The sequence below is a fragment of the Lygodium microphyllum genome, chromosome 21 (assembly GCF_053477565.2).
Source record: "Lygodium microphyllum isolate KBCC chromosome 21, Lygodium_microphyllum_v1.1.10, whole genome shotgun sequence".
Taxonomy (NCBI): Eukaryota; Viridiplantae; Streptophyta; class Polypodiopsida; order Schizaeales; family Lygodiaceae; genus Lygodium; species Lygodium microphyllum.
In genome coordinates this window covers 16,123,231-16,145,552 of record NC_141155.1, presented here as the reverse complement: position 1 = coordinate 16,145,552, position 22,322 = coordinate 16,123,231, and the positions used below count along the sequence as shown (strand labels likewise).

The 22,322-nt window shown below is 43.4% G+C and overlaps 1 protein-coding gene across 2 annotated transcripts in view; it reads right to left on the bottom strand.

Moving 5' to 3' along the window:
• Positions 1-21,960, bottom strand: part of LOC148017769 (putative beta-1,3-galactosyltransferase 14) — a 45,335-nt gene extending 23,375 nt beyond the window's left edge. Inside the window, exons 1-5 of one of the 2 annotated variants that reach the window (XM_087661808.1) lie at positions 21,052-21,960; positions 20,386-20,538; positions 9,309-9,391; positions 9,082-9,181; positions 8,882-8,995 (exon numbers count right to left, since the gene is read on the bottom strand). In XM_087661808.1, the coding sequence (XP_087517934.1) occupies positions 8,882-8,995; positions 9,082-9,181; positions 9,309-9,391; positions 20,386-20,538; positions 21,052-21,524 (923 nt within the window). In that variant the 5' untranslated portion in view covers positions 21,525-21,960. The remainder of the gene's footprint in view (positions 1-8,881; positions 8,996-9,081; positions 9,182-9,308; positions 9,392-20,385; positions 20,539-21,051) is intronic. The other variant, XM_087661807.1, reaches the window with a different exon arrangement.
• Between the last annotated feature and the right edge of the window lie 362 nt (positions 21,961-22,322).

Sequence of the window (22,322 nt, the reverse complement as noted above, 5' to 3'; positions counted from 1 at the left end):
CATCCTCTGCTTATGGACTGTCGTCATACATCCCTTGGGTCACTCCTACATAGGGATTTCCATCCACTGCTCCCACACTTCTCATATGATGGGCACTCTAGGATTACTTCCCAAGTGTACTCACTCCATCTCCCTATCCACCCTACCTCCATTACACACCTTCTCCATCTCTTAGCACTACCACTCCTGTTGTGTCAGCCAAGAATGCCTTTACAAATAAGACTAGTTTTAATGGGTCGAATTTCACCACTTGGTCGAACTTCATGCAACAAGTGCTCGAATCTCAGGGACTTTGCGACCTCATCATTCGTACCGCGCCTATAGCAAACCCTCAATTAGCTCACCTTGATCACCTCTGTCAATGGAGAGCCTGCAATGCCACAGCCAATGTTGAGTTAATGCAAGGGCTGCTTCCTAAATTCCACTCTCAATTACAGCATTTTCCCCTTGCATCTGAGAGTTGGAGTCATCTCATTGACCGCTATGCAGCACGAGATCACACCCGATATATCAATCTCAATTTTGAGCTTCAAGAGTTTTCCATTAAGGAAGGGGATGATTTGGCTGTCAAGTTGGCCAAGTATTAGCGGTTACTCGCAGAGTTTACCACTACTAGCTCCTTGAAGTCAAACAACGATCAGGTCGCATTCTTCTTGAACAAGTTGCCCAACAAATACTTTCATTTTATCCAGCACATTATCTCACAACCTAGATTGCTGACCTTCTATAAGTTTGAGTGTCAATTCTTGCGTTATGCGAGACTGCATAATCAAGTCCACAAAAGTCCTCCACACACATTCATTTAGAGGAGCAAGGATTGGTTGCCTCTTCTTCAAGAGGAAAAACCAACAGTGGCAAATACTCGAACGCGATGCAAAGGCAAGCCAAAACAAAGGTGACACCACTTCCTCCAATGTAAACAAAGAAACACAACCCCTTTGGCATAAAATTCCTAGGAAAAATAGGTTTTGCACACACTGCTAGACGTCAGGCCATGTGGATGAGGAGTGTCGTAACAAGGCCCAAGGTCTCCCTCCTAGAAATCACAGCAGATTGCTGCAACTGCCTCCGCCCGCCTGGCCAATCCAATGGAGCTACGCCTCCGGGTACTGCACCATCTACTCCTTTTGCCCCAACGGCTACTAGATATGTGGCATGTGGACAACCTCAACAACCTATCTCCGTCACTACTCTTGAAGGATTGGCTGATTGGTCAACTAGTGGACTCCCCTATTGCACTTTATGTATCCATTCCTAGGACATTCACTACAACTTCTAGGACCACTTCACCTTGCCGTACGTGATGGTAGCCACACACTTGGCCTTTCTCTTTTTAGACTTTCGTTGCATACTTCCATACTCATTGCATTGCACTTTGCTTTGCTTTCTTTTATTTTTTTTTGAAACATCTCACTACTTACATCTGTGCTTGCAAATTTTAATATCTTTTGCAGGGTTTTGTATTTCAGTGTAGGGCTAACATACAAGCTTACACTAGTCTTTTCTAAGTTGGAGACAAGAGATGCGCGCCATTCCTTTAATGATTTCATCTACTTGGAGTTTTGTTTATCTTCCAACATGGAGACTTCCATTTCATCCACATGGTTCTCGACACCACATGAAGCCCAACATCCTTGGGCTCCTCTTTCTTCTTCGGCATCGACATCCAACTTGAGAGAGGGTTCCCACTCTTCTTGGTATTCCACAAGTTTCGGCACTTGTCTTCAACATCGGCCTTTCACCCCCTATTGTATCTTCCCCTATGCATTGCATGATTTCATCATCTTTGTACTAGGACGCTTGGGCAAGTGAACAATTTTCCCACGAGGGACACTATCCAAGTGGCACCTACTGCATGAGTATTCTTCAACATGTAGCATACTATGCATCCCATTATGCAAAGCACCACTAGACAAATCCTAAGCTGTTTCCACCGGCAGATTACACCACCATTCTTCTTCACATGATACTTCATCCAACAGGCCCTATATGTCTGTACCTTCTTCAACTCAGCTTTCTCATCTGCAGAATGCTTGGAGGCATTGTCATGAGAGCATGTATTTTTGAAACCTCACTTAATATGTGGATTAATTTTTAACCACATGGTTAAGTAAATGTTGCACATGTGAGGTGTAACTGGGGTTAGAGTAAATTTACGAGCCCAAAATCCAAGGAAATCACGAGATGTCAAAGGCAAAAGTTGTTGTAAGTTATGCCGCACATATACTTGGTGGTATCCGATACATGTTATTAGCCTAGGTCATTCATTTGGCCATAAGTGTTAGTTGGTGACACTAGAGAAGTAGCGTTTAATGGTGGTACTTAACACCAATCTGATGATTCACAGATGACACACAGACACTCGAGAATGGAAGTTGCCTAGCCAATTTAATTGTTGGCCAATCAGATTATTTTTCAAGGCATCGAAATAATTATTAGATGAAAGTTCAAAATTTAAAGATTTAAAAATAATATTTAATTATGGATAATGCTAGAAAAACCATTTGGGAAGGCTAAAACTTGTCAAAAATGCCCATGCAAGACTGAAAAACGTCTTTAGATGTTGAAGAGAGGCATTTTTAGTATATTCAGTCTACAAGGGAGGAGGAGGAGATGCTGCTAGTCTGATTTGCAGCCATTAGAAGACCTTCTGAGATAGCCAAGGATAGAAGACCAATTAACAACAGGTGACAGCATCTACATGCCGTTAAGACAGAGTAGCAACAGAAAATGACTGATTTTCTTTAATTCTTTGCATCTACAAGCTATTGAGATAGGGCAACAACAGTAAATGACAAATTTTCTTCAATTCTTCGCGAAGAAAGTTTGAATTTTATCTCTCCTCAGCATTCTCTCTCATCTCCCAGACTTGCTCCGAAGATTATAGCATTGAGATCACCAAAGGCTAAGAAATTTTATATGTCTCTGCTGTAAGCCCTAATCCGCAGCAGCATAAATTAGGGTTTAGCAACAGCCTCGAGAAGCGTGCCAGAAACTGGAAGCTCCAAGACTTGGATTCCATAGGGCTGAAGCTGTTTCAATCAAATTCCGATGGAGGGACTAACAAATCAATGAATTTGGGGCATTTTCCATCTCCATCAAAGCAGGTGAAGGCCAACCGAATCAAGGGGCAAATCAGATTGAAGACTTGCTCGTCATTTTGGACAGCAAAGGGAGTTGGAATACCAAAAGGGATTGGAAAAATACATCAACTTCTTCTTCAATTAAGTTAAATAAATACCGAAAGGAGAGCCATTTTTTGGGCCAACACGATGTCCAATGTCCAAGATTATATGGTAAAGTGTGCACTTTGGTTTTGTGAATTTGTTAATTGCTGTAAATAGTGCTTAATCAGGTTATTTACCACTCTATCTAAGGAGGAAGGCTGGTTTCAGGCACCGCGGGATGGTCTATAGCCTCAATCATGAGCTCCCCCAAATCATAAGACTCCAATATAGCGAGCATCATTACATGCTACATGCGGTAATTCTCTCCATCAAGCTTCTGATCTGAAGGAAGAGCTGATAACACAGGGACCTTACAATCCATAATAGCTTGCAACTCTGTGTCAATTTCCGTCAACATTGTAAATGAAATGACTTGCACAAAAACAAGGGCAGTGAAACAAGCCTCCCTTCTTGGAAAGGGAGGTGAAAACCTGATTAAGCACTTCATTACAGCGATTAACAAACTCACAAAACCTGTAATGCACACTTTACCCTATTGGCCCGAAAATTGGCGTCCTTTGCAATATTTCTTTAACTTATATTGTAACCGGAAGAAGTACAATTGAGATTCTTGAATCTCCTCTGCTGATCCCAAAGACTTTCACCCGCCGGAGGCGATGAAAACTCAAAATCTACTCCAAAATACTAAAAACACAACCTTTCCTCCTCCACCAATAGGAAGAACCTGCAAAAAACAGCAACTTCACTCCTTATCCCGCATTATAAAGGATTATCTCAACCTCCAAAGGCTGAAAGCGCAAACTTTTGTCACAAAGAATCTTCACAATCAGGTCTGCCCACAATCAATCGGTCATTCAACACTACTTTGATACCATGTCAGAGTGTGATGCATGCAAAAGCATACGGACAAGATTGAAAGATAATGAACATGAGAGAAAAGGAAGAGAGAGAAGAGACAATAGAATGTAAAAATCTCCAGTCAATGAATGCTAAAATGAAGAGGGCGGATATACAAGGGGCTATCAAAGTATCTCCTTGAGCCGGTCTCTCTCACCAACACCCAACTAGCGATCAGCCATAAATGTAGCTGACTGATGCACAAATACCAATTTGATCAGCAATCTCACACCTCGCTATCACGTGGCACTACCCCTACCTGCAATAAGGTGCCCATACACTGTGACTACTGAAAATGCCCAATAACTGCAAAAATATGAACTCCACTCGAGAGAACTGATTGCACCAACTAGAGCTTGAGAATGCTAGTTCAAGGGATGACTAATCTCTAACAAGTACATGATCTTCATCCATCTGAGGGTACACTAACTATTGGTGGCATCTCATCAATGCCTATTAGTGGTGTTGGTACCTTGCCTCTATTGTCTATCCATTCACCGAGCTCCATTTCACATGCCCTATATGTTCTAGACATGGGCTTCCCTCTCTTCTCAGTTCATGGCCTCACTCGACTTAGTACTCGGGTTGTCTTCATCGAGCAAGCCGTCTTAGTTGAGGATCCTTCTAAAGGAGCTACTCTTGTGACAAGTTGGCTGGACAAGAGCCTATACATGCTCCATTCCCTTTCCATTGTGCAAGGCCCTTCGAGGCACATTTCCATTACCGAAACCGTTCTCGGTTGTGCACCCCCATCCCACAAGTTCCATCCCATCCCCCCCCCCCCCTCCATCTCCTCTAGTGGTTCCCTCGTATCTCCCATCTCTTTCAGTGCGGGATGATATCGATAATGCTATGGATTCCTTGGCCCTTTGTATTGCAAAGTAGGATTCCCAAGTTTGTAAGGAGCTTCTTCAAGGATTACAATCTACTTTGGGCCTTTCCTTTATGCGGTGAACTCTTTCTTATGTCATTGAGCAAACCTCCCCTGTCACTTGGTCCTTGGTACAGTTATAACCTAGCTATTATCTGTCATGTGTGACATAATAGATGAGTCGGTGTGACTCAACTGTAGTTAGTAGTGTGTAGTTAGTTAGTGACCTATCTCTTATCTGTTATGTGTGACTTAGTCAGTGTGTTATTCTGAATCAGTGGAAGAATGAAGGAATGAGGGCACACTGCCCTTTGTTTGTAGATGCTCCACTTTGTGTCTATCTCTTCCCCTTTCTTTGAACAAATGGAGTACTAATTATAGGCTATCTAGCTACAGGCTATACTATAGCAAGAGGCTCCTCCTAAAAGATCACCTTGCATATCTCAACTACCTACTCTGGCTGCTTATGCATCTTATCCTCATGAAATGCAGCATCATGGCTGCGGATAATCTTCCAAGCTTGTGGATCCCAAAGGCCAATAGTCTATCTCACCTACAACACCATATCTAAGAAAGATGCATTTGATGAACTTCAAATCTCCTTCTCCTTTGGTTCTGAAATCCATGATTGAGGTAGTTTTTAGCCTTCACTTGGTACCTACAAGTTTCGGAATTGTCTTCTTGTTCTCAATGTCGATATCCCTCCTTCATATACTTACCCTTTGCATTGCATGATCACTTTGTAAGAGGGCACTTGGGCAAGTGAACATTTTTTCCCATAAGGGACGTTATCCAAGGGGCACCTTGCTATGTAGACATTCTTATTTGCATTGTATAGCATTTCTCTACACATATCATTGAGCAAAGCACCCTTTAGATCTTGCTCCCACTGGATCCCAAGCAATGTCCATCTAGAATTTTATCACCTCTATACACCTACATACCTTTAGGCTTTACACACCATTTACTTCATCATTGGCATCCTTGTGGGTTACTTTGTACATAATCTCTATTTTGTTATTTGTGAGCCAACCATCCCTTTTTCCCAATGAATACTAATTCAAAAAAAAAGGGGAAAGAAAAGAAAGTTTAAAGTGGTTCATACATCGCCTTCATAGGTTCTGGGCAGCCACCATGCATCCATTGACCGATGCCCTGGTTACTTTGGGGTGGGAGCTCTCGGGATAAAATGAGGCAAGCTTTGCTTCTAGTTCATCTTAGTTCCAATTTTGGGCATCTAAGGGGGTATTAAGCTTAAAAAGGATGCATTACACATTAAACATTCATTAGCTCACTAAACAGCCCCAAAACTCAAATACAATTAGTGTGTTTCATTGTCCCATAATCAAACTCCCCACTTTTGGTTTATTCTATCTCTATAAATAGAGAATGTGCTAGTCCTTGCATATTTTGTGATCACTTCTACCCCAATTGCATCCCTCGGTCTTCAACTTAAGTGGCTACAATCTACTTCAACTAGCTATTGTTGAGCTAAAAATGCATTAGCTTCACTTAAACAGCCCCAAAACATGCTTAATTAAGGAAGAAACCTTGTTTATTTAAAACGAAATGTGTTCCTAGAGAGTGTTTGTATCCCATAAGCACAAACCCACTTGGAAGAGCCCAAACGTTTTATAAATAGGTATGCTGCCCTCCATTCACCCTTAATCTCGTTTTTGCAATTTCAGGTATTTCAACTTGCTACCCACACCCCGGACGCAGAGGACATCGCGGTCCAAGCTGACCATACCATTGCTGTCTACAACAATCTGGCACTTGTTTCCAGCCTACCATACACTGTTTGGAGCTGATTTCAGCGTGCTGACTGCTACTGCTGGTTTTTCCTACGTTTTTCGTATTTCTCTCTCCTACAGCCTGTGTTTGTTATTTTCTCTCTCCTGCAGCCAACATTTTTAGCATCTCTCTCCTCACCTACGTTTTTAGTCTCTCTTCTCACCTACGTTTTTAGCCATTCTCTCTCCTACACTGCCGTTTGCATCAAACTCAGCCTTCCTTGGCTATGTTTGCTGGTGTTCAATATCCAAAGGCTACCTTGTTGCAATTCGAGATCCGTTCGGAGTACGACACACTCCCCAGCTCATTACCCCTTCCCTAATCCTTGAGATACAAGAGTTCGAGGTACAATATTCATTCCCTGCATAGTGTGTTTGTTGCATGAGCATTGCATATTCAATAATCATATCACTTCATTTATTCTCTGTGTTCATTGTCTCTGAGTTACCCTAACCCTAACTGTGTTCTTCTATTAGTCTATGCTTTCTCGTACAGTGTTATTTGTGTTTTTGTGTTAGGGTATTTCTTCACAACTACTGCTCTCCATCTCCACTTTACTACCATGGATATCCTACAGCTGCCCTTCATCCATAGGTGGACTTGCATTTGTTCCCAGCCTACTGACACCATCAATTTGCTGTTGTTGGAGCTGCCCATCTATTGCTTGCCTGATCTAGTGGAGTTTTTGTCCTATTGCACTGGTGTTTTCTGCATCATCTCCTCCAGCAGCTACCGCCCACTCTGCCTTCGTGTCGCCAGTTCCTCTAACCCCCATGTCACCTTCAACACCAGCCTGCATTTCTCCTATTCTAGTTGATGTGTGACTGCTGGTCGTCATCTGCAACAGGTTTTTGAGGTTTTCAGCACTTCTCATCCTCTACTCCAACTAGTGGTTACTGCACTTGAGATCCATCTCTAGAGGACAACAACATCAACATCTCCCTCAGCCCACTCCGGCGAGAGTCATTGGATGTTGGACCACTCTGCCCCTTGAGCATTGTGTACATTCACTAGTTGTTCATTCATCAAACTACTCTTTCGCGTTTTTTGTGCTTTTATCTAAGTCATTATGTTTTAGTCGTGTTCATACCTTCTATGTTTTCTTAGTGCAAACCCTAACATATCTCACATGCTACATCATTGATTATGGAGAATATCTTTTTTGGTTGCAACGAGATGGGCATCATTGACTTCTACTTTCACGCTCTTGACTTGTTGAGGCAATTGCATTTGTCTCCCACATGTGTTGTGGACAACCGCATATTTCTCCATCCTATGTTCTTCTAGCCAATTGATGGTTGAGGCAAACTACTTGCCTCCAGATGTGGTGCTTCCATCATCTTCTCATGCTCCCATTCACGCAATGGCAGACATGGCAATGCTCCCATTCAGCATCTTTCATAGTTCCTTTGCGGGTGGATAGACTTTCTGATTTTGCTCTTCCTCTCGTTGCCTTTTGGATAGAGTGGTGGCATTATGCATAATCAGGTTCCCTTCCTACAGTTTTGCCAAAAAAAATTGGATGTTTGGGATCCTGCCTCCTTTTATAATTTTGTCGCACATGTTTTCTTGAGTCAGGTCTTGAGTGTTTTGGACCATTTGGAGATCTCAAAACCATATGGTCTCCATGGAACCTTTTGTAAATGCATTTACTTTCTTTATGCAATGATCATTGTATGACTGCCTTAGACTCCAGAATATTGATTGTGATCAGTACTCTCTTTTTCGAATGGTTTTGGCATGGGCTGTGTTCACACTAAGCATGGCCTTCTTTGTACATCAATATGACTTATTGCTGTTGTTTCACCCCAAAAAAATGTGCATGTGTAAAGAGAAAGACAAACATATGCAGACTAACACACTTGAAACCTTGAGCGCAAGGCCAGATAGAGATAAGATTGCATGAGCAGACCTATGTGTGACCCATAAAAAAGTTCAAACATGTTGATATGCATGCACAGAATTATATTGAAAGTTTACATGTTAAGTAAATTTCCGCATAGCTCTTTCACTTTAGAATAATCGATCAAAATGAGACTTTTCTTAAAGATCGGGATCAGTAAATTCAGTGATAGTGGAGGTGAAAAACAAAAGATAAGGGAACGAAAACCATTTCCTTTGCAAGACTAACCTGTCATTCCTTGCAATGGCTAAGCTTGCAACTACTTCAGCTGACAAAGCATAAATCGGCCCATATGCGTGATAAAAATATTCACTCCCAAGCATAAACCCGAAAGGTTCATACCTGCAAGCAATAAACCATATAAGTTTTCCTTATCTCAGAAGAGATATGAAAAATGATCCTTGAGTATTTTGGAAATTTGATGATACCATTTCAACTTTGGATCAGAAATTACAGGTCCTTTCTTCATGCACCCAAGATAAGTTCGTGGAGAATTTCGATCCTTGGCCAGTAGTGTTGCTAGACGGTCTGATACCAGAAAGTTAAAATGGCTCTGATAAAAGAGGAAGCATCTCTTTCACAAAAAGAGGGTACACTAAATGGAAGAAAAAGTACAAATGTATAGAGAGCTATACACTTGCAATAACAGCAGTACCTGGTCGCAAATAGATATCATCATCTGCTTTCACATAAAAGTCAGCATCAAAGAGCATATATGCTGCCTTGAAGAAAGCCAATCTGCAATACAGCAACCATACCAGTCCCAACTTACAAGAGTTATTATCATTATGTATAACAATTAAACCTTCAAACTAGTGTTTGTCATAGTAGAACTGAGAACTTCAACCGAACTCAATCTTTCAATAACAAACCACACCCTATATACAACTGGATGAGAAGACCAGTTTTAGCCTTTTAACAGAATTTTGAGATCACGATTATTGATGGAATGTCAATAGACAGATCAGGGTCACCAGAAACCTTTAAACCTGCAATCTGTCACCCTCAAAATATTTCATTTCACCCCAAACATTTTACTATGAAAAAAGTTCAAAAGTGAAACATTGGCCGAAACATCTTTTTACATAGACATTCCTTGAATTGGGATTCCTCACATTCCCAAAATGCTCGAAATCTTGAGCAATCTTCTCTCATTTTTCCAATTTCAAAACGCAGGCCATGCCCTTGGGTCTCAGTTTAGAACCAGTCCCCAATGTACTTGACACGTAGATACTCCGGAAACACACGGGAGAACAGGATATGTCAGATAGCGCCCCCAACCCCCTCTCTTTTCTGCTAGTTATCTTGCTTCCTATTTCCAGGCCCACCCTATAGCCTTACATTTTCACCTCCCTGTAGGGTCACTGACAGACCCACGAGGGGAAGGGAAGAAGAGAATGGAAGGAAAGAAATCTGCACTCTGTAAAATAAAAGGCTGAATACAAAGGTAGACTGATCAGTCCCCTCTCTTTTCTGCTTGTCATCTTGCTTCCTATTTCCAGCCTCACCCTATAGCCTTACATTTTCACCTCCCTGTAGGGTCACTGACAGACCCACGAGGGGAAGGGAAGAAGAGAATGGAAGGAAAGAAATCTGCACTGAACTGTAAAATAAAAGGCTGAATACAAAGGTAGACTGATCAGTCCCTACATGCAGCCCAAGGCGTTGATGAGGGCACCAGATCAAGCCGATGACAAATGACAGCAACAAACACGAAGGAGAGGCTGAAAAGTCAGAGTGTGCAAAAGTAATCTGCACCAGAATGATGGCAGCTAACTAGTATAAATAGCCAAAAACGAATGAAACTAGCCAACTACTGCCCTAAAATCCCCAAAAAACGAGCCAACTGCATTTTTTGGGAATAAAATAATGCAAGCGCCGTCAAAAAAAATGTTGATTACCCCTATCCAATGTGAAGTGACTCTCCAGCCACACTAAAAAAGAAATGCAAAGGGCTGGAAACTGGATCAGCCAGTGTGAACACACCTAAAAACCGGTTGAAAAAGAAATGCACGCTCTAAATAGAGTTGCCTCCTCTGATCATTGTGCAAGACACACTTGACTACTAACACCCCCTACCAACAACAAAGTCTTTGCCATGGGAGTCCTACCTCCTATAGGAGTTGAAAAAAGTTCAAGGAGAGCTAGCGACAATGAAACAAGAAATAAGCAAGAAGAAACTCCGAACAACTGTTAGCGGGTATAGTCAGTTCATGTGAGTCTGTGCACGTCCTAGAGAGCTGGCACACTTTCTTTATCAATGATATAGTTGCCTGTATTTTTGGCGCCTGTAACTTTTGGTCAACTAATCATTTATTGCTCGCTGACTTTTCCTAATTGTTGGCCTAATTATAGTCTCAGGCTCTCTCCTCTAGTTTGTATCACTGCATACTTCTACAACAGGTTCCATTGGAGAGAGGGAGCCAGTGCCAATCCCCACACAATCAGCTACTCACATCATTTCTGTAACATCTCATGTCTTGGTATATGGATTCCATTTCCCAAGCATCTCTTTTCTTTTAAGTTTATGTACTTCTGACATAGTATCTGTAGCATGCTCGCCTATCGGTTGTCCGAGAACGTTTTAGCTGTCCATCGAGAAACAAATCTAAGCGTCGCCCCCGGCACTCCCAGGTAATGTTTCAGGGTTTGTCGCCTAAGGTTTTTCGAGTCCGCCTCGCAATGGAACGTTCATTGCCAAACCCACTAGGATCGACCTGAAATCTGGGTTCCTAGGGCCAAGGTCTCCTAACAGCATTCTAGCGTCGGGTTTTGGACATCCTACTTTACACAGAGATACCCAATCCGAAGCAGATCCATACCGCACTTGGTTCAAAGACAATGGGAAACGAGAGGGATACGCCGCTTAACCTCTCTACCCATAGGGCATAGTTCCATTCCGGTCCCCTAAAATGGCATGAATCGAGTTCTAACCTAACAATACCTAAAGTCGAAATGGCAATAAATCCTTGTGAGAAACCTCTCAATTCTCTGGGACCACCCTGCCGTAGAACGGATCTGTCGAGGATTCCATCCACCCACTTTCCTTGATAACTTTAGTTTTCTAATTAGGTCCTACCACATTTATGTGCGACATTTAAAATCAGCTTCATTAATTAAGCATTTTAGGACACAGGGTTCGTTCGCGTAATTTACAACACAAACACGAAAACAAAACAAGCAGTTCTTTTGTTAAACAAGTTCCTTAACTTCTTATCTTCAAGTTAATCTTTATCTCTTGCCCATACAGGAGAATTATGTATCCCTTCTGTCCAACAGAAGTACCCAGTCCAAATCACATGGCACCAAAATTTCCATCCTTTATCTAGAATAGGATCTTCCAGCACCCTAGACATTGGGCTCACAATAGTCTACAATTCCGTTCTTGTCTAGGCAAGGGGTGTCCAAAGCTCCACTGACCCCAAGCGACCTAGGAGTGAGACACTGTTAGAGGTAGAGTCATCCCCTCGACAGGTTGTGTTAGGATTTCTACACATTACAACAGCATATAGCATAGGCAGAGGACAAGTCAACAAAGGATGCCATGTCAACAGCAGGATGCCACGTCAGCACAGTTGCAGTCGGACTGTCTGCAGCCGAACTGTTTTTTATTGTAGTCGGCTGCATTTAATGCAGCCGACCTGGTGCTGGTATTTCCTATTTTCTATGCAATCGACCTGATGCTGGTATTTCCTATTTTCTGGCTATAAATAGCCAGTTGGTGGCAAACTCAATCATTCATTCATTTCAGATTCTGGTCTTGAGATCTATTGGCTGAGACAGACTGTGTTCGGGCTGACGGAGATCGAGGTCATCAAGTTGGAGACACGCGCAAATATTTCCTCTGCCTCCGTGTATATTTCTGCACTCTTATATAGCATACTACACTGCAGATTTTCTGCATTTACACTCCTTTTCTCTCTCCTCTTTGTGTTCACTCTCTCTCAGTCTATGTCCTACGCTTTTGCATCGCTGCACTCTGACATGGTATCAGAGCGGTGAAGATGGATTGACTGAGGGTCACCTTTCTGAAGAGGAGATTTCAGCGCAACACAAGGCTGCGTTTCCAGGATTCGAGGGCAAGCGGGAGGGCTACGCATCGGATCAAGGCTGAAGCGAGCGTGGGCGTGCAGGAAAGGAGTCTAATCGGTGAATTTGTTGCAAGTTATTGCTGTTCGAAGGGGAGGAAGGCTGCGTTTAAGGCCTTCCATTGCAGATTTTACCTTTTCATTGCCTCCGGCAGGTGAAGAAGGTTTGGGCAATGGAGAAACCAGCCCTAGAAGGCTGCGTTTTCACAGTCAGAGGGGGCTGATTTTGTGTTTGTGCAAGTATTGCAGGTTAACATGTCTACAGAGACTGATTTGGAGTTCCAAGCGATCATGGACAAGAGGGTGCCTATCCTACCAGCTCTTCCATCGGATCAAAAGCTTGATGGTGACAATTACCGCATCTGGCAAGTGATGATGTTGGCCATTTTGGAGTCTTATGACTTGGCGGAACTGGTGATGGAGGAGATTAACACGCCCTCGATGAGGGATGAGTCCAAACTCTCTTCCACTGCTCGTGCGGAGTTGACCAAGGCCCAGTCTCATTGGAACAAACTGAATGCCAAGATTCGATCTTTTCTATTTCTGTCTTGCACTACAGTTGTGATAGCTCACATCGAGCACTTGACGATGGCTCGAGAGATATGGTTAGAGCTTGATCAGATGTTCAACCGGATGATCTTGATGAAGAGGGTTTCTTTGGAGGTACAGATGCGGACTTTGTCCGTGAATAAGTCTTCTTCGCTTCAAGAACACATCAACAAGCTTCTGCAGCTTCAGATGCAGGTTCAAAATGTGAGAAAGCCTATTTCCTCCAAAGACATGGCAATCACTTTACTGTCCCAATTGCCGCCACGATTAGGTACCTTTTATTCCGCTCTTATTACATCAGGGTGGGAGTCAACTCTTCGGTGGGAAGAGTTGATTCCTATGGTCTTGGAGGACCAGGAGGAACAATTGAAGGGACAGAATGCTTCCAAATCGGAGGCTTTAGTTGGTCAAGCCTCTCAGAAGAAGAGGAAGGACCAAAAGAAGAAGGAGGACAACAAATCCAAGAAGGACAAGGAGAAGGAATCGACTTGCCATATTTGTGAAAAGACAAGTCATTGGAAAAAGAATTGCCCCGACAAAGACAAGAAGGACACCAAGAAGAAGGACACGAAGGATTCTGGAGCGGTGGCTGCACCCTCATCAACTGCTTTTCTACACTTAGCAGTCATTGAGGACTCTACACCGAAGACTTCTAATGCTGCAATGGCAGCTCCCCAGGCTCGTGAGTGGATCGTGGACACTGGTGCCTTCCAACACATAACTCCTCCCGTTGGTGTTGCCCATTTGCTACCTTTGCATGGGCAAATTCTCATTGGAGATAGCTCTTCTGTGTCTATTGCTGCGCAGGGTGAGATAAGCTTATTCCAGATGGATGTGGTGGTACCCACACTTCTGAGGTGTTGCATGTGCCAAGTTTAGGGTATCATTTACTTTCAGACCATAAGATTTATACTCTTGGCCTCTTGGTGGAGTTTGACAATGATACTGTTCGAGTCCTTGATCGTGGATCGAGGAAGGTTCTCTCTGCAAGGTATGAGAAGAATGGCATCTACAAATTGAAGTCCTTTTCAGCTCTTACTTCTCTTCTTCTTACTTCTCAGACACAATCCGAGCAATGGCATGCTCAGTTTGGCCACCTGAACTACTTCGGAAGGCGTCGCAAGGGTCATTTGTCCGAGGATTGCCGGACATAGTGGTGAGCCATCAGCCATGTGTCTCCTGCATTCGTGGGAAACTACATCGGGATGCGATTCCCTACAAAGCTTCTAGGCGGTCTACACCCATGGAGCTTGTATCTACAGATCTTTGTGGCCCAATGAGAACCGAGTCCCTGAAGGGAAGCTTGTACTTCATGTTGGTCGTAGATGACTACAGCAGGATGACTTGGGCCTATTTCTTGACTTTGAAGTCGGAGGCTTTCTCTCACTTCAAGGATTGGCTTCTCTTTGAAGAGAATCGTTCTGGCCAGAGAGACTGAAGACCTTGCGTTCAAACAAGGGAGGTGAATTTATATCTAATGAGTTTGCTCGTTTTTGTGCAAACAGGGGCATTCACCAAGAGTTTGCTAACACCAACACTCCCCAAGAGAATGGCATTTTAGAGTGGAAGAACCGAAGTGTGATCGAGATTGCACGCACCATGATGGAGCACCGACAAACACCTCACTTTATGTGGGCCGAGGCAATGGCTACCGCAGTTCGCATCCTCAATCAATCTCCCACTTCGGCCGTTAACAGGATGACACCTTTTGAGGCTTACTTCGGGACTAAACCTGATGTCTCTTATTTCAAGATCTTTGGGTGTGACGCTTATGTGCACATTTTGAAGACGCAACGTGATAAGTTCGAGGTGGCTTCCCGATGTCAAGTTTTTGTTAGCTACAGCTCCCAGTCCCAAGGTTATCATATGTTTGATCCCGTCAAGCGGGATGTCTACACGAGCCGCAATGTGCAGTTCGTGGAAGTTCCGGCCACAACGGGGGGTGAGGAGCACCCCGTTCTTGGAGATCCAGGGGAGAGTTGGGCTCCCAAGACAGTTTCTTTGTAGCCAAAGTCTTTTAATGGAGATTCTTCTTCTGATTCCGAGTCTTCACTTCCACCAACTCCCCCTGAGGAGATTCCGTCAGTGGATGTTCCTGAGTCTTCAGCAGATGGAGAGCGACAGGGAGAGGTTCGTCCTCCTCCTCTCGTTGGGCCCGTGACACACTCCGAGATTCAGGGATCAAGGGGGTCCCTGAGGAGTGGGAACTGCAGGATGGACCACGGAGGTCACGGAGAAACCAGGTACATTCTTCGAAGCTTGTTTGCTGACCCGTGTTATGCAAGATCGTGAGCCCACTTCGGTGAAGGAGGCTTTGCAATCTGATCATTGGCGGAAGACCATGGAAGCCGAGTTGGAGGCTATTGAGAGGAATGGCACTTGGTCTCTTGTGCCTCATCCCTCTCACAAGAAGGTGATTGGTGTCAAGTAGGTCTTCAAGACCAAGTACCTTAGCGATGGTTCTTTGGATAAACACAAGGCTCGCCTTGTTGCTAAAGGTTTTGCTCAGCGCCCAAGCATTGATTTCCATGATACTTTTGCCCCCACTGCTCGTATGGCGACTATTCGAACTGTTCTTGCCTTGGCTGGTCATAGGAGATGGCCTGTCTATCAGTTGGATGTGAAGTCGGCCTTTCTGAATGGTGACTTGCAGGAGGAGATCTATGTTGAGCAACCTCCTGGCTTTGGATCCTCGGATGGAAAAGTTTGCAGGTTAAAGAAGGCCTTGTATGGCCTCAAGCAGGCTCCGTGTGCATGGAACGAGAAGATTGACTCGTTTCTTCAGTCGAAGTTAGGATATTGGCGCTCCAAGGCTGATCCACAGCTTTATGTGCACACTTCCGAGGTTGGTCGTGTGTTGTTTGTATTGTATATTGATGATTTGATTTTGACAGGGAATCCTGCACATAAGGTCCGATAGACAAAGACAACTTTACATCAAGAATTCGAGATGACGGATTTGGGGCTTCTTCATTTCTTCTTGGGTCACGAGATTTATCAATCTCAGAGGGGAATTTTCATCTCTCAGCGCAGAGGTACATTCAGGGGCTCTTGGTGACTTTTGAGATGGAAACTTGTTGGCCCATTACTACTCCTATGGATCTGAATCGAAAGGCCACTTCACACTCAGGTTCTCCCATGATGGATGCTTCACACTACCATCAGTTGATTGGATCCTTGATTTGGCTTCTCAACACTCCTGTTGATCTTTGTTTTGCTATGGGTCTTTTAGCAAGGTTCATGACTGAACCCAAACAGGTGCATTGGCAAGCTGCCCTGAGGATTCTTTGATGTTTAAGGGGGGACTTCTGACTTAGGGATTTCTTATCCTGCTGGTACAAATGCTTCTGATCTGGTTATTGCAAGTTGAAGTGACTCGGATTGGGCTAGTGATGTGGACCACCGACGGTCTACTACAGGCTATTGTTTTACCTTGGGTACAGGTGTTATCTCTTGGAGTAGCAAGAAGCAGTCCACGATAGCCCTTTCTTCTACTGAGGCGGAGTATCGGGCTACGTCTTCCACCACATGTGAGGTTGTGTGGCTTCAGAGATTGTTGGAGGAGCTTGGCTGCCCCCAAACTCGTCCTACTCTTCTGCGGTGCGATAATGAGAGTTGTATTGCCTTGGTGTGGAATCCTGTATTCCATGCCCAGACGAAGCACATTGAGATCCAGTATCACTTTATTCGGGAGAAGCTTTTGGATGGGACCATTGATATGGAGTACTGCAAGACAAACAATAATCTTGCAGATTTGTTCACGAAGGCGCTTCCCCAAGCTTTACTTCACCAGCATTCCAAATCCCTCAGTCTGATGCCTCGTCCAGGATTTGAGAGGGGGTGTTAGAGGTAGAGTCATCTCTTGAACAGGCTGTGTTAGGGTCTTCTACATAGTACAATAGTATACAACATACGGCAGAGGACACATCGGCAGCAGGATGCCATGTCAATAGCAGGATGCCACGTCAACACAGCTGCAGTCGGACTATCTACAATCGGACTGTTTTTTATTGTTTTTTACTACAGTCGGCTACATTTAATGCAGCCAACTTGGTGCTGGTATTTCCTATTTTCTGGCTATAAATAGCCAGTTGGTGGCACACTCAGTAATTCATTCATTTCAAATGATTCTCCTCTATTTTCAAGAGCTGGTATACTCAACATCAACATCAAGTTCTCTCTAGGGCACCTTGGAAGTGGCCGATGCATCCACTACTTGAGTATCCATGGTCCTATCTAATAGTCATTGTTGTATGTACTATGATGACAATTGTATTATACCAGATCATCCATGATCTAAGAGAGGGTGTTGGCAGATATAGTCAGTTCATGTGCGAGTCTATGCTTGTTCTAGTGGGTTGGGCACATTTTCTTTATCCGTGACGTAATCAAATATATGTGTGGCACCTGACTTGTGATCACCTAGTCATTTATTGTTGGCCAACCTTGGGCTCTCTCCTTCAATCCGTATCACTCTACATATTTCTACAATAGGTTTCATTAGAGAGAGGGAGTAGGTGTGTGACGAACCCACCATGGGACCAGCTTGGGGAAGGGTGACCCACCTCGTGGAACATGCCTCATGAGGTATTACCTACCACTCGGCGGTCCCACAAGCGTGTGGAAGCGTAACACGACACGGCACAAGTAAACGCCAAGTGACATGAGGTCAAAAAACAAGGGCCCCTCTTGAGGGCCGAGAGTACATTGCAAGAGTGCATGAAGGCAAGATAGAGAGTACAAGAAAACCGGAGGGCTCGAGGGACTTAGTTCACAAACGAGGATGGAGATATCAACACGCATCCAACTCGACTTGACACCCTAGGGGTGAGAAACTGGCACTAGAGACTCATATCCTCAACTCCACTCGACACCATGGGGGTGAGGGACTGGCACTAGAGACTCGCTTCCTTGTAAAGCGCTCCCTTGTCTCCGTGCCTTCTATAATACAATCTCAACCCTCAAGAGGGACTCTTTGTTTTTGCCCCCAAATCACTTGGCATTTTCTTGTGCCATGTCATGTTACATTTCCGCGCGCTTGTGGGACCATCGAGTGGTGGGTAATACCTCATGAGGCATGTACCACGGGGCGGGTTGCCCTTGCCTCAAGACGGATCCATGGCGGGTTCGTCACAAGGCGCCAATGATTCACATTAGTTTTGAACTATCTCATGTATTGGTATATGGATTCCATTTCCCGAGCATCTCTTTTCTTCTGAGTTCTTTGTGCAAAATGGCAGTGTTCTTTTCTTTGCAGTATTTCTTTTTTCTCCTCTCTTGTGTTGTGCAATTTATTAACAAGATTACATTAAAGAATTACAAGAACAACTAAAAGCGTAAAGAAGGAACAATAGAAAGCAAAGAAAGAACCCATAACAAAGTCATTGCAAGCAGAATTGACCAACCAGATACAAAAAGTGAATTCGTCTAGTTGGGCACATTTTTGTAAAGAGGTTATGTCAGCAATCAAGGAGAATGAAAGGATTGAAAGTAATAAGAGAGAGAGAAGGATTGGTGGACTCCGCCCGAGATGCGATAGAGAGAATCTTGCTATGAGGTTGAAACAAGTTTTCATCCTAGAAATAAATGTTGTATGAGCACAATTAAGCAAGGTTGTTCCTTTTGTAGATTTGGGAGAGCTCGTTGGCATTATCTAAAAAGGCACACAAGCAAAGTTCAACTACATGGATATGACAGAGAAGATAGCGGTGATGAAGCAAACTAAGTCTCTACAAGAGACAAAGGTGTGGATAGCGTACAAGTTGTCCCCAGTTCAGCTCAAAAATCAACCAACAAAATCAGCCAAAGTCAGAGAAGCACGAAGAAATAGAAAGCAAGTAGTGTATCGAGGAGGAAAAGCCGTCATCAGGGAGTTCCTCACCCCACTTCCTTAGAACTAAATATATCTTCTAGAGGAATTTAGCTACTCTCTGTATCTATAATGAAGCTTGATGTTGTAATTAAAGCTCTTATGAATTATAAGAGGTCAGAGTTTATCACGTCCAATTTTCTTTCTTTCATTTTATGTGCCTTCATGGCACCAATACCCGAAGTGGAATGTAATGAACTATTTGATTTGTCTTGTAGGTTAGCTTTAACCTCCAAACGATATTAATCTCTCTCTCTTTTTTTTCATAAAATTAATCTCTCTCTCTTTTTTTTCGTAAAATTAATCTCTCTCTCTCTCTCTCTCTCTCTCTCTCTCTCTCTCTCTCTATATATATATATATATATATATATATATATATGTCAAAAGATGACGTACAAGTGAGACAGTAGGGTTTGTGGAAAGGAACATGGAGTGAACTCGGTAAACATGGAGAAGAAAAGAGAAGAGAGAAGAAACTCTGATGAATGGAATGATGAAGTTTTGAATCATGGAGTGAATGTGATACAAGGGAACAAGGGTGCCGTAGCACAAGGAAGCTGATGAAAACACCCACAAACCATGAACTACAATGTCCTCCTGAAGGGGTGGTAGTGGAGAGGCTGGAGAGAAGAGGTGACGGACTGAATGAATCAGCCATGAGGAATGAATGAGAGAGTGGCCTATAAATAGGCACATTAAGTCTAGGATGGCGCCCCTTTTTGGGACTGTAAACCCTAAACGCAAACTGCGGGTGAAGGGTTTCTCAACAATATATACATATATCTATGTGTGTGTGTGTGTGTGTGCGCTTGTTAAATGTGCTTTTTTTTTAAAGAAAATCATAAAGATCCTCACAACTTCAAAATAGATGAAAGGCCGCCAGAGAATCAACAAGCTAATACTTATGCATCACAAGCAACTATTTTCACTGTGTCAACTGGTATCACCTCATTCTCTATCTTAAACACTACTTTCTTCAGAAAGAAAGTCCACACATTATCATAATATCTGTAGGTGTGCAAATGCCCCTTAAAACTAACCTTTGACTTGACTTTCAATTGCAAAGCCTCAATCGCAGACTTGTCAAATTGCATGAGGATATCCAAGGCACCCGACAGGCTGGTGCCAATGTTTGCTTTGTGATAAAGCTTGCGATTGCCCCAAACCCCTCTCTCTCTCTCTCGATTACAAAATGCACGTGTACACACAAAAGAAAGAGCTCATACGTTTTCTTGGGTAGATTTAAGTACTCTTCTTCAAAATCGATGCGCAAAAAGTCCTTATATTTTTCAATTTCTTTCTCCAATTCTGCCATCTTTCTTGAATCTGAGGTTTTTCCAATGACAAATCTAAATGCCAACCCTGTTGCCTGCTCCAATCTGCAACAATTCCACGCAAAAAGAATATTTCAGTTATCTGGATAATATTTACTGTACATTTCTTTTTGCCTGCTCCAATCTGCAACAATTCCACACAAAATAAGCCCACTCATTTACTGTGCATAATTATGACATAATATTTCAGTTATCTGGATGCACGTATACAAACACAAATATGGCCCTAGTATATAACAGTTTTTCAACTGAATAGAAGCCAACACTTTTAAAATAACCACCTACTGTACAATCTAAGCTGTCAGATAAATGAATCTGATATTTGTTGACTTGATCATCTCTGCTGAAGGGATCCTATGTCAGTACTAATAAGAACTAGCATTTACAGCTCCTGCATTCTTACCCAACTTACAGACAGCTTGCAGCTGCACCTCATATTCAAGATCATCACATATCATTGTCCAGAAAATCAACCCTTTGGTAATATGTTCTTTTAACAGTAACTAAAAATGTCCTTTGAAAGTACACAAGAATGAATAGTGATCGAATACACTGTACCTAAAGAGGCCTTCTGGATCTGAAGGCAACCATGTTTCACGCAGTGCTTTTCTGCGCTCAACAGAACCAAATCCAGTTTGCACACCGACGAATCCTAAGACCTTGGGCCTAGAAAGGCTGTTGCCACCACTATCCAGTCCCAGAACATCCTGACCAATCTTCGAATCATCCACATTTTGCTCCGATCTTGTCCTTGCACCACCAGTCCAGCCTGGGTACTTCTCACCAGGCTTGAAATAAGTAGCTCGGAGCTTATCTTCAACATTAACACAGTTGCACTTTGGATCGATTGATCGATTCGAGAGTCCAGAGAGTATGTCAACCTTGAAGACCACTAGTCCAAGAACAATCAGGCCCAAAATAAGTATTACGTACAGATTGCGCCGAGATGCCCTTGATTGCTGTCCCCTGTCTAGCAAGCCATTCGTGCGCAGGGGGCCAAGCTTCCGGCTCAGCGAGGGAGAGGACGGCATTGTGAGAATCCGCAGTTGCGTTATGCGGATTCTGCTATGCAGATGGTAGAGCTTGTCGATTGAGGGGAACGCAATATGGATGTCTGATGCTGCGTTCCGGAGATGCCCTTGCAGGAGGGAAGAAGACCGGTCATCTTACGAGCTTACCGGTAAGGGGATGACCTAAATCGCCTGTTAAGCGCCTTCTCAGAGGCATTCAAGTTACAGTGGCTCACAATCAAGAGGGGCAATGGAGCAGGCGCGAGAGATGCTGACACTGTTAAGGAGACCGGAATCGGGCCATGACAGGCTTTGCGATGTGCAGAGCCTTCAGTCCTTGCCGGTCTCTCGTGTGTGTGTGTGTGTGTGTGTGTGTGTGAGTGTTCGTTCTCGGCACCCTTGGGCCCTAACGTTCGTTGGTTGATCTGTCAACTCTGTGCGCTTCTCTGGATCTCCCTCTTGGACTACGCGCACGTGGGCTTTGTGGCTTGCACGTGCCATATTCCAACCCTCAGCATGAAATTACTAAAATGTAAATTTAAATTACTAATGCAGAAGCCAATCAATTATCACACTAGTAAGCACAGTGTGCTCTCCTTGGCTAGCTCCTCAAAAAATTGAAAATAGTGTTCGGGAAGAATCGATTTTTCCATTGGGGGTGTGCTAATCTCGCTCCGAAGGATGCTCTATTATTGGTACGTCTATACTTCTATACTACTTTATAATTGAAAAATCTACGTTACTTTATATTATACTATTAGTTTCTGGCATAGGTTTTGGTGTGCGACACAAGGCAAAAGAGGAATCCTTCATGCAATG